The 24259-nt window shown below is 36.0% G+C and overlaps 1 protein-coding gene across 2 annotated transcripts in view; it reads right to left on the bottom strand.

The window, feature by feature from the left end:
• Window positions 1–501: 501 nt before the first annotated feature.
• Window positions 502–24259, bottom strand: part of LOC110460078 — a 32270-nt gene continuing 8512 nt past the window's right edge. For both annotated transcript variants that reach the window (XM_021512787.1, XM_021512788.1), the window contains exons 6-15: window positions 20848–20945; window positions 18074–18151; window positions 16201–16278; window positions 13777–14163; window positions 9840–9944; window positions 5995–6082; window positions 5596–5693; window positions 4559–4636; window positions 2577–2654; window positions 502–2021 (exon numbers count right to left, since the gene is read on the bottom strand). In XM_021512787.1, the coding sequence (XP_021368462.1) occupies window positions 1314–2021; window positions 2577–2654; window positions 4559–4636; window positions 5596–5693; window positions 5995–6082; window positions 9840–9944; window positions 13777–14163; window positions 16201–16278; window positions 18074–18151; window positions 20848–20945 (1796 nt within the window). In that variant the 3' untranslated portion in view covers window positions 502–1313. The remainder of the gene's footprint in view (window positions 2022–2576; window positions 2655–4558; window positions 4637–5595; window positions 5694–5994; window positions 6083–9839; window positions 9945–13776; window positions 14164–16200; window positions 16279–18073; window positions 18152–20847; window positions 20946–24259) is intronic.

Genomic DNA, 24259 nt, shown 5'->3' on the forward strand with positions numbered 1-24259 from the left:
CCAAATTTACATATGTTCTACCTTTTCTGAGTCAATAAAAAATTGCCCATACAATCACAGAGACAAAAATGTTCAGGTAAGGTATGATATTTTGTATTCTGACTAAGGATGTAGACAAATCTCAAATACAAACATGATTACCTTATACAAGTTCTTGTATATATAACTACTGAGGCCATTATATAGAGAATAAAACATGCCTTTTTCCATATAACACCCAGTATCAACCCGAGACTGCAATATCAGCCCAAGGGCCGAAGGCCCGAGGGCTGATATTGGTCGAGAATAAGGGTCGAGAATAAGGGCGTGTTTTATTCTGTTTATTACATACTTACTAATAAAAACTACGATCTTATGATTAATTTTTATTTTTGAAATATTGAAAAACGATTTTTTTTCCAAAAGGGGTGTGATATGGGTTTTGTGGGCTGATACAGGTTCTGGGGTGTGATACGGCGGGGGCTGATACAGGTTTTGGGGTGTGATACGGCGAGGGCTGATATGGGTTAGAGCAATTGTGTCGTATCACATATACAAAAAACCTGTATTTATTTGTAAGTATGTAATAAATATTAATAGCAAGACAGAGACTGATTGTGATACCAAATACCAGGAACAATTGGCTTGGAAATATTTTCATAACTTGACCAGATTAATATGTTTAGTAAAAACATAATTGCATCAGCCAATTGTAGCACTGCTAAAATGTGTATACTCTCAATAAAGGGAGTAAACTGAAATTTACTCATCAACAAAGCTTTCTGGCACACAATAACACTGTACATACCTTAACCTCGATTATACCAACACATGTATATGTTTTACAATAGCACTTTATGACTAGTTGTGTACTCCCGATTTAATTTATTGGCAAGATATTGATTGTGATCTGATAAAAACAGGAGCTTGTGAATCGGCCAACTATTACATCTATCAATCAGCTAGGATTTCATTTCACATGAAATATACATTGAATGAATATACCAAACACTGCAGAACACATCAATTATTAACAAAATTTATTCAGGCACGTTTCTGTAACATATTCATGATTTGACCTGATTAACACAATTATTACTGAAGATTTCTAAACTTGAGAAAAAAGAATACATTTGTTTATGTTGTAAATGTATTTCCTTTCACAGTAAATCCAAAAAGGAATGGTCTCCTCAACTCAGCACAGCTTAAATTTATAAGCACCAGTATAACACTTAACAAACACAAGAACATTCTCACACATTTGCCATATCCAGTGGTTGCACCAGCATTTTCACACTTAAGCACACAAATATACAATTTTAAACCAGCTGTTTTTACTCCTTGAATATCTTGTGTGTTTTCTTGTAGGAATCCATGGCACTAAGCTTGAGCAAGCCTCCCCTTCCCTTTGGTTGTCGTGCTTTCTTGTGATCCTCGTAGCCCCAGGCACCCTGGACCCCCACAGCAGGCAGATTGTTAGCACGGCTGTAGTTCTGGCTATTCCAGGCTTGGTATCCCGTATAGCCCTGGTCACAATAGCCAGCCTGGTTATTATAACCCTGATTGTTACACCACTGGTTGTAATGTCCTTGGTAAAAGCTTCCTTGACCGTAATAATCGGCCCCATACATTTGTCTGGGGTCACCAAGGAGTCCATCACCTTGTCTCCTGCTGGAATGCTCAGGTCTCCACACACTAGTCTGTGTGCGGTTGCGCATGGGTACTGGCCCAATAGTGTTGGCCTCCATCTCTCTCTTACTGATGTACAGATCCCCAATGTCTTCCACGATCTTATCAATGTCAATGCATGGTTTGTCCTTATGGCGTCCACCTGTCCTAGTTGATTTCTTTTCCCCTAGCTCCTCTTTCACCAAAGCAACGTGGTCTGCGAATGATGTGTAAATGGATGGTGCTACACTCATATGTGAAGGAACCTCCACCTCAAGAGCCTCCGACATCATGTATGGCTTCAACCAAAGAATTTGAGAGGAGATGCCTGGCCTATAAGGAAGGGTCTTGTGGTAGAAGAGAACACCATCCACCTACAATAATAACAGAGGTACTATACTAATAAATCTAACTCAGTGATTCCTTAATGTTTACATTATATAACAGGATATCAGATCAGAGATATTCCATGATGTAGGGAATCAAACTATAATACATTAAAATTATTATAAGTGGACTCAGTAATCGCATTAAATATAAAATCTTTGCAATTTTCTACAGAAATATTGTCATAGTAAAGTGTACTTTGACTTATATTGCCCTGTTAAAATTGAGATATAGCTGGTAAAATATCTCGACCACCAATTAAGCTGTCATTATTTTCACAAACACTTTTTGAACTGCATCGTCTTCCGAGATATTTATCCTCCCTGATTTGGTGATATCAGGTATATGAGAAAACATACAACACATGACAGCAACTTTGTCAAGAATCCTGCCATTGGACAAAAAAAATGGATGCAAATCTAAATATGAAAAGTAAGGTGTTGTCTGATTTGTATGTCTTCCATATAGCCAAAGTTGAAGTCAGGTCATAAATGCAATTGTATTGAATTAAAATTGTATATAATATCTATACATCGACATACATCAAAGTTGGTGGAGTTCATGGCCAGGCTGAGCATTTTCTTTGTACAGGCAACAGGCTTCAGTGGAACAAACTTGTGCTGTAATTAAACAAAACATTAGATAGTAAATCATAAGTTGTCAACAATATATCATACATATAGTCAACACTACGTATATTAAATATGTACATGTAGTTATAAGCAATAGCATTAGCTGTAATTATAGCAAATAATACAGGCTGTAATTGTAAACTAGAAAATGTTTGTAAAGCATACATATGCCCAAGTTCCAGCATTGATTGAAATGGAATAAAACAGTCAAATAAGTGAAGCAGAAAATATAGGTCACAGTGACCTACATTTAAAATAATGGTGTAGTACTCAAGATGTGTCCACGTATCAAGTTTGGTGAATATTGGACCCCTAGTATTAGAATTATGGAGCTACACAAAAGTCTAACCAAAGTCATTAAAGCAGAAAAAATAGGTAACAGTGACCTACATTTTAGATAATGGTGGTGTAGAACTCCTGAAGATGTATCTATATGCAAATAAAGTTTGATGAACTGAGACTTCTCATATCAGAGATAATAGAGCTAAATGCAGAGTCTAATGAAGATGTCATACAGATGAACTAATGAACAGACTGAAAATGTAAACACCTGAAGCCCCTTCCACTAATGTGGCGCTTCCTCAAACTTCCAGGGGTTACATTTTCTCATGTTCACATGCACCCCTTGAAAATATCATGACAAACTGGATGCAGACACTGGCTTTTAAGTCGGGGGTTGCTCACTGTAATCTTCAAAGGACAGCTATCGGCTTAGTGATTTGTCAGTGTCTTTTTACCTGAAACCACGAAAATGGCTGTGTGACTTCCACTTTGTCATGACATATTCCAGGAGTGCAGAGAACGTAAACCAGCATAACCTCTGGAATTTGGATGTAGCAGGAGATTAAATAAATTTTAGCAACTATGACAATTTTTAACATTATGATGAACTGCTATTTTAATGAATTTCAACAAGAGGCCCAGGGGCTTTTACAGCTCACCTGCTATACATGTATTTTTTTTTATATGAAACAAGACAAATTGATTTCAAGAACGTTAAATTTCTTACTCCTGCTCAAGGAGTATGATTTTAAAGATTTTCCTATATTCTCCCTATTAGGACTAAACCCTCTGCTCCTAGGATAGCCACATCCACCATATATCCAAAGTTGAACCTCTTTGACCTAAGGATGATACAGACTATACAAGTGAGGTTTAAATCCTTTTCCCATTTTCAAGAAGTAAGATTTTCAAAAATCACTTATCTTTCTCTTAATGGGCCTAATCCCTCTACCACCAGGGCGACACCACCTTTCATTTACACGGGGTTGAGTCACTAGATCAATTTGGGTCAAACTCTTTTCCTTCATTCAAGAAGTACAACTTTACAGATTCCCCTTATTTGGCTCCATCCCTCTGCACCCCCTCCCCCCCATATATTTCCCCTACAAGGTCACGGTCACGTCCCTCTTCCCCTGGGGAGGGGGGAGGCACACCTTTCACTTAAACAAGTTAAACCCCCTTGGCCCAAGGATGCTCCAATTTAAATTAAAATCCATTTCCTGATACTCAAGAAACAGGATTTTGATGATTTACTAGATGTATCTCCTATTGGGCCCCACACCTCTACTCGAAAGGGGTAGTCTTAACATTTACAAAACATGAGTTCTCTTGGCCCAGAAATCCTCCAGACCAGTTGAGATTAAAATCCCTTCACAGATACTCAAGGATTTGAAAAATTTACCAATGTTTTGCCTATTGGGCCCAAACCTCTTCCCCCAGAGGGACCAGACCCTTTATTTTATTTTATACAGAATTGATTTCTGTTAGCCTAGTAATGTTCCACACAAAATTTGGTCAAAATCCATTCAGCCATTCTGGACTAGTAGGCTTTTAGTGAAAAGTTGACAGACGTTCATTTACTTACATGGTTGACAGGCTTATATACTTACAGGGTTGACGTTGGACCGTCTGGTTATACTCTTCTGCTCTCCTAGTCGCTCATTCATCCAAAAAATACGGAACTCACTCTGAATAAATGATATTCAAATAGTTACACACAAACATATCGTTACTGTAAGTTTAGAATAATCACCTTGACAAACACAAAGCCTTTTCAGTTTTACACATTGTCAAGTATAAGATATTAATCAGCAGCAATTATTGAGCACAGTAAGGGCAGAGAGAAAATATAGTGAACTTTGGATTATAAAGTTTTATCACTCAAATTTATTCATAATATACTATATATCTACAGTACACAGGAACTCATCTCGGTGCTTCACCTAGCTTTAATGTTGCCTGTATTTATACCAATGTAACACAAATTGCTTTCATGGAAGCATTGGACCAGTGCTGAACAAGGAGGAAGTACTAAGTGTTCTATTTTATTTCAGTAAACGCATACCCTGCCAAGTCATTATTATACACAAATACATAGGGTATAATATATATCATATTGTGAGTCACAAGAGGAGTGACCATCTGCAAACATATGCACAAGGTCAGTAAATAGAATCTCCCCTACCTTGAGGGTATGACAGAGAAATCTCTAAACCCAAGAGAGGATTTGTTGTTTTTGTCTAACCAAAAGCTCTGCTTTGACAGTTAGATAAACAAATAACATCCCGTGGGTTGGTGATTTCTTTATTCACCTCCAAGATACAGGTTTATTGTTTTTCTGCCATCCTATCATTTCAGTCACAACTCCATCAACAGTAGTCTGGCATGTTTGTAAACAAAAGCACATTTGTCAAGTGAATAATTCACTGTTCTTGACATCACAACTTAGTGTTAGGGATTCGGCATGAGGCTATCTCCCCCTAGGGGATAACAAGCCAATCTTGCCCAGCTAAAACGCGAGACACACCCGTGAGGGGTGTGAGAACACCTGTGAAGGGTGTGAGAACACCTGTGAAGGGTGTGAGAACACACGTGAAGGGTGTGAGAACACCTGTGAAGGGTGTGAGAAATGGTAGGATAGACTTACATCACAGTCGGTCATGTCTTGATTCTTCCAAAACATCATATCCAATACATAGTACACATCATCCTTCTTGTCATAGATACAGTCCAGCACCGACATTCCTACAACATATCAAGGAAATCATCACACCAGGTTTAGCATTGAAATTCTCCAATACATCAATCCCTTAAACAGTACCTGACTTGACATTCCCATGACAGATCAAGCAAATTCTTACACCAGTATCCCACTTGACATTCCTTCAAAAAATCAAGAAAATTCCTACGCCAGTATACAACATGTAAATCCCTAAAAGCTAAAACAATACTTGACATGACAGACTAGAAAATCCTCACACCATTAACTCAAAACAAAGCTGCTAGCTAGGATCCAAAATGCATTTTCCTTCTAGTTCCTACTGACCTTTCTGGTCTCCAACGTTTCCACCAGGCAGACAAGACGGGAAGTCCTCCAGTAGCATGCCCTGTTTAGACTGGGTGAATGTTCTTCCCTTAAACACATAATGTTGACTTAATATACAACGAGGTAAGACATTTACATGTGTATTGAATTACCGGTATACTTGTGAACAGGCATATGTACTATGCAGACAGATAATACATGGACAAATATCTTGGACTTGGTTCATAGATCTCCAAAGAAATGGGAACTAAGTTATGTGAAATCCTCTATTTTGTAATGTCTAGATATCTAAAGACTGAAACACACATTAACTTTGTGTTAGATGGACTAATGTAAAGCTAACAACTGCTGTCTCTATCAGTATCTACCTGTTTAGTATTTTGAGAAGGTTCAGAATTTTATACCTGTGTAGTAGTACCTACATGTGTCGTATTGTATACCTGTCTAGTAGTACCTCCCTGTGTCGTATTGTATACCTGTCTAGTAGTACCTCCATGTGTAGTAGTTCCTCCCTGTGTTGTATTTTATTCTTTTCTAGTAGTACCTACCTGTGTAGTATTGTATACCTATCTAGTAGTACCTACCTGTGAAGTATTGTATACCTATCTAGTAGTACCTACCTGTGAAGTATTGTATACCTATCTAGTAGTACCTCCCTGTGTAGTATTGTATACCTATCTAGTAGTACCTCCCTGTGTAGTATTGTATACCTATCTAGTAGTACCTCCCTGTGTAGTATTGTATACCTATCTAGTAGTACCTCCCTGTGTAGTATTGTATACCTATCTAGTAGTACCTCCATGTGTAGTATTATATACCTGTCTAGTAGTACCTACCTGTGTAGTATTATATACCTGTCTAGTAGTACCTACCTGTGTAGTATTATATACCTGTCTAGTAGTACCTACCTGTGTAGTATTATATACCTGTCTAGTAGTACCTACCTGTGTAGTATTATATACCTGTCTAGTAGTACCTACCTGTGTAGTATTATATACCTGTCTAGTAGTACCTACCTGTGTAGTATTATATACCTGTCTAGTAGTACCTACCTGTGTAGTATTATATACCTGTCTAGTAGTACCTACCTGTGTAGTATTATATACCTGTCTAGTAGTACCTACCTGTGTAGTATTATATACCTGTCTAATAGTTCCTACCCGTGTTGAATTATATACCTGTCTAGTAGTACCTACCTGTGTAGTATTTTATACCCGTGTAGTAGTTACTACCTGTGTTGTATTATATACCTGTCTAATAGTTCCTACCCGTGTTGTATTATATAACTGTCTAGTAGAACCTACCTGTGTAGTATTATATACTTGTCTAGTAGTACCTCCATGTGTAGTATTTTATACCTGTCTAGTAGTATACCTCCCTGTGTAGTATTCTATACCTGTGTAGTATTATATACTTGTCTAGTAGTACCTACCTGTGTTATATTATATGCCTGTCTAGTAGTACCTACCTGTGTTATATTATAAACCTGTGTAGTATTTTATACCTGTCTAGTAGTCCCTCCCTATGTAGTATTATATACCTGTCTAGTAGTTCCTCCCTGTGTAGTATTCTATACCTGTCTAGTTGTACCTCTCTGTGTAGTATTTTATACCTGTCTAGTAGTACCTACCTGTGTTATATTATATACCTGTGTAGTATTCTATACCTGTGTAGTATTATATTCTTGTCTAGTAGTACCTCCATGTGTAGTATTATATACCTGTCTAGTAGTACCTCCCTGTGTAGTATTCTATACCTGTGAAGTATTATATACTTGTCTAGTAGTACCTCCATGTGTAGTATTTTATTCTTTTCTAGTAGTACCTACCTGTGTAGTATTATATACCTGTCTAGTAGTACCTACCTGTGTAGTAGTATATACCTGTCTAGTAGTACCTCCCTGTGTAGTATTGTATACCTGTGTAGTAGTACCTACCTGTGTAGTATTTTATACCTGTCTAGTAGTACCTACCTGTGTTATATCTGCCTGTGTAGTATTATATACTTGTCTAGTAGTACCTACCTGTGTAGTATTATATACCTGTCTAGTAGTACCTCCCTGTGTAGTATTTTATACCTGTGTAGTAGTACCTACTTGTGTTATATTATATACCTGTTTAGTAGTACCTACCTGTGTTATATTATAAACCTGTGTAGTATTTTATACCTGTCTAGTAGTACCTCTCTGTGTAGTATTCTATACCTGTCTAGTTGTACCTCTCTGTGTAGTATTCTATACCTGTCTAGTTGTACCTCTCTGTGTAGTATTCTATACCTGTCTAGTTGTACCTCTCTGTGTAGTATTCTATACCTGTCTAGTTGTACCTCTCTGTGTAGTATTCTATACCTGTCTAGTTGTACCTCTCTGTGTAGTATTCTATACCTGTCTAGTTGTACCTCTCTGTGTAGTATTCTATACCTGTCTAGTTGTACCTCTCTGTGTAGTATTTTATCCCTGTGTAGTAGTACCTACCTGTGTAGTATTGTATACCTGTGTAGTATTATATACTTGTCTAGTAGTACCTCCATGTGTAGTATTTTATTCTTTTCTAGTAGTACCTACCTGTGTAGTATTATATACTTGTCTAGTAGTACCTCCATGTGTAGTATTTTATTCTTTTCTAGTAGTACCTACCTGTGTAGTATTATATACTTGTCTAGTAGTACCTACCTGTGTAGTATTTATACTTGTCTAGTAGTACCTACCTGTGTAGTATTATATACTTGTCTAGTAGTACCTCCATGTGTAGTATTTTATACCTGTCTAGTAGTACCTCCCTATGTAGTATTATATACCTGTCTAGTAGTACCTACCTGTGTAGTATTGTATACCTGTGTAGTATTATATACTTGTCTAGTAGTACCTACCTGTGTAGTATTATATACTTGTCTAGTAGTACCTCCATGTGTAGTATTTTATACCTGTCTAGTAGTACCTACCTGTGTTATATTATATACCTGGTTAGTAGTACCTACCTGTGTTATATTATATACCTATTTAGTAGTACCTACCTGTGTTATAATATATACCTGTGTAGTATTTTATACCTGTGTAGTAGTACCTCCCTGTATAGTATTATATACCTGTCTAGTAGTACCTCTCTGTGTAGTATTTTATACCTGTCTAGTTGTACCTCTCTGTGTAGTATTCTATACCTGTCTAGTTGTACCTCTCTGTGTAGTATTTTATCCCTGTGTAGTAGTACCTACCTGTGTAGTATTGTATACCTGTCTAGTAGTACCTCCCTGTGTAGTATTTTATACCTGTCTAGTATTTTATACCTGTGTAGTAGTACCTACCTGTGTAGTATTTTATACCTGTTTAGTAGTACCTACCGTAGTACCTCCATGTGTAGTATTATATACCTGTCTAGTAGTACCTCCCTGTGTAGTATTTTATACCTGTTTAATACCTGTCTAGTAGTACCTACCTGTGTAGTATTATATACCTGTCTAGTAGCACCTACCTGTGTAGTATCATATACCTGTCTAGTAGTACCTACCTGTGTAGTAGTATATACATGTCTAGTAGTACCTCCCTGTGTAGTATTGTATACCTGTGTAGTAGTACCTACCTGTGTAGTATTGTATACCTGTCTAATAGTACCTCCCTGTGTAGTATTTTATACCTGTGTAGTATTTTATACCTGTGTAGTAGTACCTACCTGTGTAGTATTTTATACCTGTCTAGTAGTACCTACCTGTGTTATGTTATATACCTGTGTAGTATTTTATACCCGTCTAGTAGTACCTACCTGTGTTATATTATATACCTGTTTAGTAGTACCTACCTGTATTATATTATATACCTGTGTAATATTTTATACCTGTCTAGTAGTACCTACCTGTGCTGATATCACCAGGTTCCGCTTGCCTTTAGGACAGATCATCATGAACCAGTTTTTAGCTAGATCCTCTGGTACGTCTGTCATCCACTCAGAAAACATCACCTGTCAAAAAGTACAAAGGTTTTGACTTAGTTATTTTTGGCCTTTTGGATTTTGCCTGGGGTTACTTTTGATCTTCAGGTCATGTACTATGTTGTCCTTAACCTTTAAAGCATCAACAGGGTAATCTTTGACCTTTAGGACATTGACAGTGTTATCTTTGACGTTCGGGATAATGACTGGAATATCTTCCACCTCATGGCATTGACTGGCTTACTTCTGACCTTCAGGATATTATCTAAGTTTGAGTTAACCTTTGACCTTCAGGACATTGACTTGATTAACTCTGAACTTCGGCACATTGCCAGTGTTACCCTTGATTTGAAAGAACATTAAATGGGTTATTTTTGACATGCAGAATATTGACCAGGTTACCTTTGACCTCTAGCCTTCACAGCCTTCCCCATCTCTTGTTGATGTGTTGATGAACAGCTGTAGCAAGTTTGGTAATATATTCCAGTTAATGTTGTGCGAGAAATAAATTATTCATTTTTATAACCAAGTGATCTAGAAATCTTATACTGATAACTTTAGTAGCTTTCACACTTCTTGCTGATATCAATTTAAACAGGAGTTTAGAAAGTTTGGCTATATTCTACTTATTACTTCCAGAAATTTCAAGATTTGAAAATAATTTAAACCATTTTGCAGATGGCAGATAGACAGAAGAGCACACTGTTAATGCATGTACAATGCCTCATGCCAAGGGAAGTTTAATTCATGGCTTAGGCATATAAATTAAAATATGCTTTAGAATATTTCAGAAATGAAAAGTTGTTGTGCTGAAATACTAATCAATCAAGAAATAAAAGTATGTTTTTTTCTGACAACTGTGATGCCTCGTCTCTAACACTTATCAATTACCCTTACTGTTTAGACAATGTTTATGAACATGATCTTGTCAGGGCAGACATTGTTTACTTTTTTCAATTCAAAACAAGAAGGAGACTCATCATCTTATAGTGCACAATTACAATAATTTATTACAGGAATATTTCAAGAAAGTTTTGAAATGGCAGTTTAATCTTCTTTTTTTACCAGTGTATGTAGTTCCCACGAGGAAAGGAACATTGTTTGTAACCAAATTCATTATTTCACTTTGATGTTCTTGTATTCCATCTATATTTAAAAAACCAGTGTAATGCATTGCATGCTCATAGACTGATAGTTTTCAAAATATGGAGTGAATAGCACAAATCAATGAGCATTTTTTAGGTGACACTTTTATAATTAAAGGCCTAGACAAAAATTGATAGTTATTTGGCCTAAAGATTATGAACTAAATATATAATGTGTAATCGTATTTCAGCAGACGTATATTTGGAAAAACAGTTCCTCCTTAATGTCTGAAGTTTATGCAGCATGATGTACCATCATATCAACATACTTATACACTGTATTTACACACTTAATACACTGAAGAATTAAGATTGACTTGATCATGTACATTATTAACAGGACATTTTATTGTCAAAAGTTGAACAAGTGTTTCCTTTTTTCTGTGACACTAAAGACCACCAAAGATAACCATTACTTTGTAATATTTACATGTTCATGCACTTCCTTTGTACCGTTAGCATATTCCTGCACAGATAGTAATTTTAGCATACTCCCGAAAAAAAAATCAATCTAACAATTTTGATTTTTTAATCATGGTGTTCAAACACTTACATACAGGCGAACTTGGTGTTGTTAGCGTGTTCCTGTGCTAAGATTGCACTGTATTAACAGTGACGTGTAAGCTTGCTGCTCTACTTACTTTGCACTGCTAGCGTACATTTGTTCTCGTATTTTGTACTGTTGGCGTGTTCCTGAACAAAGTTTGGAGTGTAAGTGTGTTTCTGAACTTACTTTACAATATTACCAAGTCCTACACTCAATTTGTAATCTAAATGTGTTCCTGAACAAAGTTTGGAGTGTTATAGTGTGTTTCTGAACTTACTTTACAATATTACCAAGTCCTACACTCAATTTGTAATCTAAATGTGTTCCTTTAGCATGGCTCTGATCCATAATGGTAAAAATAGTTTTAGCATTTTAATACTTAATAAAATGTTAATACTGATGATGTTCACTAAGCTTGTATGTATTGGTGATAGCCAATTTAATATAGCAACATAAAAGAATTATGATCTGGTTTTCAAACTTGGAGTAGGATATCTAGTGCTGTAAGATAGCAACCAAATTTGGGATGGAAATATAATATGTCTAGGGCGATGTGACTGTGCTATAGAATTACCCATACACTTGGACAGTTATAGCACCTAGGTAGTTGTAAACCAAGTTTGAACACAGGCGAACAAATAAAACTTACAACATATTTTTTTTTAAATCTGACTTTTATTAACAAAATTTCCACCACAATTTCACAATTGTGAGGAAAATGTTTGACTCACATTTATAATAATATTATAACTATGATAATGATTAAAAATCTACTTTTGGTTAAGAATCTAGAAAAAATAAATCTTGACACTAACTTTGTTTCTCAGTAAAGAAAAGAAGATAATTATGGCTGCTCTTACTTTTTCCTAAAAAAACATTTTTGCATGCTTCTTAGTTTATATGTGATATTTGTTTTTGATAATTGTATACCTATTTATGTCAAAGAACTGAATCACAAATGATGCAGGTCAGAAAAGACCAGGACTAACATGTAGTTTGTTTCTATTGAAGTGATATCAACTAACCTGGAAAACTTTAAAGTCAAGATAACCATAAGTCTTTTTTCAAAAAAAGAAGAAGAAAAGTACATACGAACACAATGCTGGAACACACTGAAGTGAACACAATGTGTGTAATACATATGTAGTAAAATCTAAGGAGCTTTGGGCAGGTATGTGAATTGTATCTGGTTGAAGAAGTTGAGTAACCAAAAAACCCTGTTGACAGACATCCTCAGATTTATAATATCTATCATATTTAGACATTGGAACTTACTAGTAAATAAACATTTTGAATAACAAGTCATATAAGAAGCAACATTTCAGCTCATATTTGTGGAACAATGGTCAGATCTTTCTGATCAGCTGTAATTGTAATTCTGTGCTTGTGAAATCACTTCTAGTCTGACTTTTTTAATGTACATTAAGTTGTCAATGTAGTGTTGGAACCAAATAACGCTCAGCCTTTGGTATACCAAGACAATTTGTAACATTTACAAGTGACAACAAATAACAAATCAGTCATTCTAAGTACAGAACAAGACTTTCTGTTCATTCCACTTTTCTTGCGGACGGAATTTTTGAGATGACTCAATGAATATTCAATGAATCCCACAAGCTATAATACCTCATTTATTACTATTGCAGAGTCAGCATTTTAAAATGTACACCTGTAAAATTTGTCTATGACTGGTAAATGTGTTTTTAACATCAGCAAAGCTAAAAATGCTGTTATAAGTTGTAAATAAAATCAAACTAAATTGTGGTATCTGAAGTTCTCCTGGAATGACTTGATGAGAGCAATAACATGAGAAAGGCCTTCTGAAATTCTCTTAGGTATTCATTAAGACATCTGCAACATCTAAATGCCCGAAGCTTTCAAGATCCTAACACAGAGACATGTACAAGTTCCATTATCCTGTACACTGAAGAAATTTTATTGAGACACCACTCAATGTCCTGTACGTAAAAGACCAAGGCCAGCGATACATCTACATGCCTTCTCTCATTTGCATCAGATTCTGAATCCAGCAAAGGCAGGATATTTTTTTGTAATGTATAAAGCAAATTCACACTTATATTTAGGTCCCAACAGGGGCCTCTATTGCCTCCATCACTCCAATACCTTCCTCTTGCACACTTTCTAATGTACCATCATCGTCATAACTCACATCCATGTGGGCCTCGGCTCCGCCTCTTTTCCTCCTGCCCTTGCCACGTCTGCCTCCTCCTCCTCCACCACCAGATGTTTGCTTATTGCTTTTGACTCCCTGCTCACCAGCATCCCCTTTACCCTGTTCTCTCTGCAGTATTTTCACCCCCGGTTGTTTCTCACTTCCTTTCTGTTTTCTCAGTTCCTTTGCTTTCTCCTTCTCTTCTGCCACCACTGTCATGTGGGCAGCGTAGTCAGTGTAGGAGTCAGGTTTTGCCTCCATTATTTTGTCTGTCACTTGAATCTTGAGAATTTCTGGCAACATGTAAGGTTTTAACCAGACCACCAGAGGTGTTGATCCAAATGTGTAGTGTGTCCTCTTGTGGTAAAACAGTATTCCATCAATCTAGACAACAATAAACATACAAAACAACTGTCAGTTTTAGAAAAATATCAAAAACTTAACACTACAGAACTTCTCCAAATAATTAAATAATTGAGCAACTGATCGAAGAGTATTTCAAAGCAGTAAACATGCTGAACCTACCAACATTTGTGAGTTTATTATATTTAATATCAGTTACTTTTAACCACAAACACGTATAACAACCCATTAGGCCTGTAGCCCTCATCTGCTTTTTGTATATGAACTAGAGAAGAAGCTGAACTGAAATATTTCTGATAATGCAAGATTACCTTGACCATCTCAGATTTCTTAATGATACCAAGAACTATGATAGAGGGATCTTGGTGCCCACCATTGTACCATCTTCATTAGATATATGTCAGTTCGATCTTTTCTCTTCTATTCTCTTATCTGTTTGATTGAGTCATGTAAACAGTAAATGCACCTCGAGGTAACTATTTTGTTTATTCTATCAAATCTCACATTAAACATGCACAATTAAGGACCAAGGAGAACCTATGGAACTAATTTGTGAAAGATCCTTTCAGTATTTCCCGAGAACTAGCAAAAACAAACATTCACTGTCAAATATCCAAGATGACCTCCTGTTGGCAATTTTTCTCATTCAATCTGTCTCAAGATTAAACATGCTCAATTTAAGAATGATCCTTCAAGTGCTTCCTGAGAAATAACGATAACAAACATTCACTGTCAAAATCCAAGATGGCCGACTGTCGGCCATTTCGTTCATGCGCAGCTACAGACCAAGGGAACTTTCATATCAAATTGATTCCTGCAGTTCTTCCTTAAAAGTGATAACAAACATTCACTGTCAAATCCAAGATGGCCGCCTGTCGGCCATTTTGATTATCTGAGCTGTCTCAAAATTAAACATGCACAACTACAGACCAAGGGGAATCCACATATCAAATTTGAGAAAGACCCTTTCAGCACTTTCTTAGAAATAGTGATAATATGAATTGTTTAAGGACGGACGGCAGAAGACAGGCGATTTCATGATCAATAGATGGTGGGCTAAACAATTGTTTGTTTATGAAACAAATATTTCAACATATATGAATCACTCTTTTTGGCCCGAATGTTAGCACCCAGGGGGGTCTTATTGTTGGAGGAAACCAGAGTAAACACATGGTCAGGTAGGTGACCCCATACCTTTTCACTTCTGATTAGGGAACCTAACCCTGGCTGCCTTGGTGAAAGATAAGCACATTATCCGCTGTGCTACCCAACCACCCTTAACCTTTGACATAGAGGTTAAGGTCACAGTAATCTATATACTATATATATTGCACATCTATATAAAATTCAAGATTGGTTTTAATAAATTCACCTATTCTTTTTTGTTGAAAAACAGCAGAGCACCAGATAGTCTAGTTTAAAGTTAAAGTCAGTTTCCAATACAGGAGCCGATAAAGCTCCTCTACACTGGACTCAAAAATTAATCTATTGTATAATATAAACTTTAAGTTCATTGTAAATTACATTTGCCCTATAATTATAGTAAATTTCTTCATCTTGCCAAAGTTCATCCATTCTGTTCTTAAAAGTATTGATATTTGGAGCGGATACAACATCTTCTGGAAGGTTGTTCCAGGTTTTGACTGTACAAAATGTGAAATAATTTCTCCTCAGGGATGTTGTTGACCGATATGGATTTTTTTTCCCGAGTTTCCTCTTGTACTATTAGTTAATCGATGGAAGTAATTAATACACCAGCCTATCAGGTATAGAAGTTTAAAACGAAATATTAGCTAACAAAAAGTTCAATATAATAAATTTCAGACTGTAATTTTATCTCTAACCATGACAAATGTAGAGGTATGGACCCAAGAGACATGCTGTTTAGTCCCGACTACCTGACATACCCCCCCCCCCCTCCTCCTAATTACATTGTAGACAGGGTGGAGAATTGGGTGGGGTAAAAATTAATATCATGGAAGTAATGATCATAGGCAATTTAGTTTTAATTTAGTTTAACACTTATAGATAAAGGAATCAGTGATGAAAAATCCATACCTCAAAGTTTGCTGTATTTACAGCGCTGCTGATGGACTCAGGTGTACAGGCAAAGTTTGGTAACGCAACAAATTTATACTGAAAATAGAAAATCATATACATAAGTAAAGTTCAGGGCTGATCACTGACAAAATAACTTCAATATAATGTATCCTTCAAAAACAAAGGAGGACATGGTCACCCCATTTTCTTTGCTTAAAGTGATCCACTGAACATGTGATCAATTTAGAAATATCCTTCTCTACTGCTTTTACTCCCGATACATTTAGGAATATCCTTCTCTACTGCTTTTACTACCGATACATTTAGAAATATCCTTCTGTACTGCTTTTACTCCCGATACATTTATAAATATCCTTCTCTACTGCTTTTACTACCGATACATTTAGAAATATCCTTCTGTACTGCTTTTACTCCCGATACATTTAGAAATATCCTTCTGTACTGCTTTTACTCCCGATACATTTCGAAATATCCTTCTCTACTGCTTTTATTCCCGAAACATTTAGAAATATCCTTCTCTCCTGCTTTTACTCCCGATACATTTAGAAATATCCTTCACTACTGCTTTTACTCCCGAAACATTTAGAAATATCCTTCTCTACAGCTTTTACTCCCGATACATTTAGAAATATCCTTCACTACTGCTTTTACTCCCGAAACATTTAGAAATATCCATCTCTACTGCTTTTACTCCTGAAACATTTAGAAATATCCTTCTCTCCTGCTTTTACTCCCGATACATTTAGTAATATCCTTCTCTACTGCTTTTACTCTTGAAACATTTAGAAATATCCTTCTCTCCTGCTTTTACTCCCGATACATTTAGTAATATCCTTCTCTACTGCTTTTACTACCGATACATTTAGAAATATCCTTCTCTACAGCTTTTACTCCCGATACATTTAGAAATATCCTTCACTACTGCTTTTACTCCCGAAACATTTAGAAATATCCATCTCTACTGCTTTTACTCCTGAAACATTTAGAAATATCCTTCTCTACAGCTTTTACTCCCGATACATTTAGAAATATCCTTCACTACTGCTTTTACTCCCGAAACATTTAGAAATATCCATCTCTACTGCTTTTACTCCTGAAACATTTAGAAATAAACTTCTCTACTGCTTTTACTCCTGAAGCATTTAGAAATATCCTTCTCTACTGTTTTTACTCCTGAAACATTTAGAAATATCCTACTCTACTGCTTTTACTCCCGATACATTTATAAATATCCTTCTCTACTGCTTTTACTACCGATACATTTAGAAATATCCTTCTGTACTGCTTTTACTCCCGATACATTTCGAAATATCCTTCTCTACTGCTTTTACTACCGATACATTTAGAAATATCCTTCTGTACTGCTTTTACTCCCGATACATTTAGAAATATCCTTCTCTACTGCTTTTACTCCCGAAACATTATTTTATTAAAATGCTACAAGAAGGGCACAAATATTATACAAATTGAATGTGTTGGAATTGGAATCATTGACGTTTTTGATTTTTCACAATTTTTTTAACCAGAATATGGAAACGCAAACTTGTGCAAAAGGCGATGTTTGTAAACACGTATATGACAACCAGGAAATAAATCAAGTACAGTGTAGAGCAATGACGCATAAATTCTATGTTTGTTAAAAATGACTTCGTTTCTCATTTGATAAGAAATATAGTCTACAGAGTGACAAAGTCAAAATTTTACTCATAGTTACAGTGACCTAACATATATAGGACACAAATTCTTACAAAAGGTGATGTCACTGATATAATAGACAGGGATATGGTAGTTTAGATCTGCCTATACTACACCATGCTAGGCAAGGTCGAGGTAGCTGTAATTTTACACTGAATTACTGCTTTATACTTACAGGATTTCCATCAGATTTCTGACTAAGTTCTGGTTCTTCTGAGAATTTACTGTGCAGCCAGTAAAATCGAAATTCTGTCTGTAAGGAGAAAACATAATTTAATTTTCAGTCTTAACTTATGGCAATTTCACTGTTCCGTGTTCTCTGCTATTATGATTTGGCTAGAAAAATGTAGAAAACTGGAGGTTTCTGTGTTTATTACAAAAAATAAATACATGTCTAAGACAGTCTACCAAGCATCTGAGAAATGATTTCTATTAAGGAAGTAGAATGTATTCAATTTCAGTAAGAGATAGTCATCTAAGATCAAAGTTCAAACATTGCAGCCAATGTTAACAGAGTAATTAACTACAGTACAGTACTAGAGATAACAGTGATAATATCTTGTGACAAGTTTGTTGTAAAGGAGTTTTGAACGGTTTGGTTATTTTATTTTGCTTAACGTCCTATTAACAGCTAAGGTTATTTAAGGATATGACAGGGATGTCTAACACAAAAGAAAAATACAGATGAATGCCTATTACAATATATTATTATATAGTAACTAAGTTAAATGAAATGGTACTGTAATATATACTACTCACATTTTGCTAAGGATCACTTTTATTTTTGGGCATATGTGAAAATAAATATTTTATTTGGTTTATGATGAAATTATTTTTGAAAAATTGATTGTTCTTTTAATTCAACAGCGTGCAAACATTCCAAAAATCGTAATTACAGTCGGAAAAGGAGTCACAGGAAAAGAGTTACCATTAACAATGGTAACAACGAGGTATTCACTAAAAAACTTAAATTGAACAAAACTCATCCTAAATAAATAGAAACTATTTTAGTATCGAGTGTGACGCCCATGAGCATCAATTACAGCTTCACAACGTCTGCGCATTCCCCGAATGAGATTGCGAATCCGGTTTTGTGGTATAGCGTTCCACTCAGCTACCAAAGCTGTTCCCAGCTCCTGGAGCGTTCTTGGCCGAACATTTCTGGCAGAGAGAGCTGTATGCAGCATGTCCCACACATGCTCGATGGGAATTAGATCCGGCGAGCAGGCTGGCCAATTCATTCGTTGAATAGTCTCTTGCTGTAGATACTGCTCAGTCACCCTTGCTCTATGTGGCCTAGCATTATCGCCCATAAGGATGAAGTCAGGGCCAATTGCAGCAGGGTAGGGTCTGACATAGACATCAAGGATTTCATCACAGTAAATCCGGGCTGAAACGGTACCATTATGGAAGACATGGAGGTCAGTTTTCCCCACAAGGCTTATGTCTTCCCACACCATCACTGAACCTCCGCCATATCAGTCACATTCCACAACGTTACCTGCCTGGAACCTCTCCCCAGGTTGTCTCCACACTCTAACGCGCCTGTCGGTGAAGTCGGTGAAGTCGAGACATAATCTGGAGTCGTCAGTAAAAAGAACTGGTTCCCATTCCTGAAGAGTCCAAGTGCTGTGAGCTTGGGCGCAATCTAATCGGTCCCGAACATGGCGGGCAGTTAAGTGAACTCGTATTGCTGGTCTACGTGACCTTAAACCAGCATCATGAAGACGGTTCCTAACTGTCTGAGTGGTTACCCGGTCCCAGAAGTATTTAGGAGGTCATTATGTAAAGATGTGGCAGTCTGGAACCTGTGACGCCTTGCCTGTATGAGCAAAAATTGGTCTTGGTGCTGTGTTGTAGCCCTAGAATGACCTCTAGCATGATGTCTGGAAGGGTTTCCTTTGATTTGGAAAAGATTCCACATTGTTGCCACCACACTTTGAGACACCCCAAGGTCTGCTGCAACCTGACGTTGAGACATGCTAGCTTGCAGCATTCCGATGCCACTGTTCATTTCACAGTCATTTAACCGTTGTCTGGTTTGTCTTTGTGCCATATTAAAAATTCATCAAATTTATTTCCTTAACAATTTGAAAAAGCCTTACTTAGCTTAGATTAGATTTTGAAAGGGGTGTACACGTGGAAAAGCGTGCCCACGCTTTTATGTTTGACTGAACACACCCATGTGCACACATGACGATTTGGAAGGCTAACATATTCGCCCAAAACAATACGGAAGGAAAATATAATATTATTTTTAACATTTTGATTTGTTTTTCAAAATATAGGTGATCCTTAGCAAAATGTGAGTAGTATATAACAATAGACCATAATTTATCAAATGAATGAAAAAGTAATCTCTACTTTTCAGGTAATGTTGTACAATTAATTACTTTTTAAGGAAAACCTGAATACAATATATATATATTTGTCAAGCTACAAAATGGTATGAGTGAACTAATAGATCACATTAGCATGCACTATCATAACCAGGGTAATTTCACCTCACTATCAAACATAGTACATTGTAATTTTTAAATGTACTCAACTTGCTATCATATACTGGTTATCTTGTATGTACTCGCCACACTATCAAATACAAGATGGTTTTATGTACTCACCTCACTATCATATACAGGATGGTTTTATGTACTTACATTACTATCATATACAGGATGGTTTTATGTACTCACCTGGCTATTATATACAAGATAGTTTTATGTACTTACCTCACTATCAAAATACAGGGAGAGTTTTATGTACTCACCTCACTATCATATACAGGATGGTTTTATGTACTCCCCTGGCTATTATATACAAGATAGTTTTATGTACTTACCTCACGATCAAAATACAGGGAGAGTTTTATGTACTCACCTCACTATCATATACAGGATGGTTTTATGTTCTTACCTCACTATCATATACGGGATGGTTTTATGTACTTACCTCACTATCATATACAGGATGGTTTTTCCAACACATAATGTCGAGAACATAGTAGGTGCCTTCAGTTTCATTATAAAGACAATCCAGAATGACATTGTCTATAAAAACAAAAAGCACACATCATTTCTTTGTAACCTTAAATTGTCATGAGCACGTTCATGAAAACATAAACATTCAGGTAAATATTATCAATACAAAGTTAATCTTTATGCTACAATGTTACTACATATTGCAGTTCTTGTTCTGTTTCTACTTATTAGTATCCCTGAACAACAGTGACGTCAAACTTCATTCAAACATTTCAACCAGAGGCCCAATGGGCCTGCATCGATCAACTGATCGAAATCTCATACTTGTAACATTAAAAGTGATCTAAAATAAATCTACAGACAAAATTTCAGTATTTATGACTATAAGTCATTCAAAAGAACCTGTTAAAAGATTAAATAACCATTTCACCCATGTGATCTTGAAAGTCGAATAAGATCATTAAGTTGAACAAAATTTATAGCCCTTCATCTCAGGATACAACTTTCAAAATATCACCACCCTATCCTTTTGTTTATTAAGATTAGGTCATTTAAATGTTTATACATATTTGACCAAATGTGACCTTGAAAGTGAGTCAAGGTTATTCAAATGAAAAAGACTGATAGCCCTTCATTCAAGCATGCTACTTGCTAAATATCAACATTCTGGGCCTCATGGTTATTCAGGAGAAGTAATTCAAAGATATTAAACAAATTTGACCCCGGTGACCTTGAATTTAAGTCAAGATCATTCACTTTAACAAACTTGGTAGCCCTTGATCCCATCATGTTACTGGCCAAACATCAACACCCTGTGTCTTTCGGTTATTCAAAGGTGTCATTTAAAGATTTTAAACATATTTGACCCATGTGACCTTGAATATAATTCAAGGTAATTCATTTTAACAAACCTGGTAGCACATCATCCTAGCATGTTATGGGCTAAATATCATCATCCTGTGCCTTGTGGTTATTCAGAAGAAGTTGTTTAAAGGCTTTGAACATATTTGACCCATGTGACCTTAAATAAATGTCAAGGTAATTCATTTGAACAAACTTGGTAGCCCTTCATCCAATCATATTATGAGCCATATATCATTCTATGCCTTTTTTGTTATTCATCAGAAGTTGTTTAAAGGTTTCAAACATATTTGACCCCTGTGAATTTCAATAAAAGTCAAGGTCATTCATTTAAACAAAGTAAGTAGCCCTTTATCCCAGCATGCTTCTGACCAAATATCAACATCCTTGGCATTTTGGTTATTCAGAAGAGGTCGTTTTAAAGATTTCAACATATTAATTCAAGGTCATTCATTTGAACAAACTTCGGGCCAGTTGAGCTAAAAATATACATACTGACTAGAAGTACCAGGTAAGAGAATATCTTATCACTTTCATCAGTTTGAAATTATATGTAATTGTGCGATACATTTATTTTGTTAAATAATATACAGCATTTGATATAGCGCCCTATCTAGCTAACATAAGCCACTCTAAAGCGCTACACAGTACAAAGATATACAATTAAAACAATTAGCATATACATTAATCAATACAATTTTTGAAGAATTCGCAGGAGCTGCCTTATCAGGCGCTAACTACTAGTTCTATGCCTCCTGGCTAATATCTCCCTATGTGTGTATGCCTGCATGTGTGCTGGAGATGTAATGTGTTCTGTTTGTTGTGGGACTGTGCTTCCAACGGCATCATTTATAGTGCCATCTCATTTGAATGCTACAGCACAGATACCGCAACATCCACCCCAGACCAATTTATACTCCACCTGGGTTGTTGGAGTTGTGTGGGCAGGAGAAACACACTTTCTCTGAATATCCATGCGTATGACAACTTCGGAGATCGAACCCCGCCCGCCTGTCTGGAAGGCCGAAGTGTTAACCACTCAATTCTATTTCCAGAGCATTTTTACTTACGGAAGTAAGAAAATGACACATTGGTCATAACCCTCACAGGAACTTTGATACAAAATCTTTGTAACATTACAATTTATTGTTATCTCATACTAAATTCAGTAATAAAATTGTGCCATTATGTAATTATCTGTGAATTCTGTGAAAACCTGTAATAATTACGGGAGCAACATACATAATTGCTTGTTATTTTAAGATAACAAACTCATATTTTTAATGTATCATATAATTTCAACTGATTTCAAACTGATGATAGTAATTATAAACTGGAATTTGTGTGTACAGACAGAATATAAACACACTTTGAGAGAAAGAAAAGCTCCACCCAACTTGACATGTTCTAATTCTCCTAGTTAATCAAAATATTTGAAATATGTGGAGATGGATCTATATAAGTTGTAAAACTTGTTTCAAAATCCAATTTCAGCAATTGTGTATAGCTTTACATCATACTGTAAATTTACATCATACTGTAAATGAACAAAAAGCCCAATGGTCCTGAATCGCTCACCTGGTATTAATCTCACATTTGTAATCTTAAAAGTGGACTAAAATACAGCTACAGGCAGAATATCAGTGTTTGATTCATAAGAACCTATATAAAGATTCAAACATATGACACCTGTGACCTTGAATGTCGAACAAAGTCATTTGGTTGAACAAAAATTATAGTCTTCCAACCCAGCATGCTTTTGGCAAAATATCATTACCCTGGACCTTTTGGTTATACAGAACAAGTCATTTAAAGATTTAAATATATGTTGTCCACCATGACCTTGAATATGGGCGAAGGTCATTCATTTTAACAAACTTGGTAGTTCTTCATCCAAGCTTGTTAATGACCAAATAGCATCACCCTTGGCCTTTTGCTTATTGAAAAGTAGTTGTTTAATAGGTTTTAAACATGTTTGACCCCTGTGACCTTGAATATATGTAAAGGTCATTCATTTGAACAACCTTGGTAGCCCTTTATCCCAGCATGCTACTTGCCAAATAGCATTATCCTAGGCCTCTTGGTTATTCAGAAGAATTTGTATAAAGGTTTTAAACATATTTGACCCCTGTGACCTTGAATTTAAGTAAAGGTCATTCATTTGAACAAACTTGGTAGCCCTTCATCCCAGCAAATTACTACCAAATATCATTATTCTAGGCCTCTTGATTATTCAGAAGAAGTTGTTTAAAGGTACCAAACATATTTGACCCCTGTGACCTTGAATAAAAGTCAAGCTCATTTATCACAGCATGCAACTGGCCAAATAGCATCACCCTAGGCCTTTTGATTATTGAGAAGTTGTTTAAAGGTTTTAAACATATTTGACCCCTGTGACCTTGAATATAATTCAAGGTCATTCATTTGAACAAACTTGGAAGCCCTTTCCCCAGTTTGCTTCTGGCCAAATATCATCACCCTAGGCCTTTTTGTTATACAGAAGAAGTTGTTTAAAAGTAAAA

Source organism: Mizuhopecten yessoensis, unplaced genomic scaffold (assembly GCF_002113885.1).
Source record: "Mizuhopecten yessoensis strain PY_sf001 unplaced genomic scaffold, ASM211388v2 scaffold10315, whole genome shotgun sequence".
NCBI classification, from domain to species: Eukaryota; Metazoa; Mollusca; class Bivalvia; order Pectinida; family Pectinidae; genus Mizuhopecten; species Mizuhopecten yessoensis.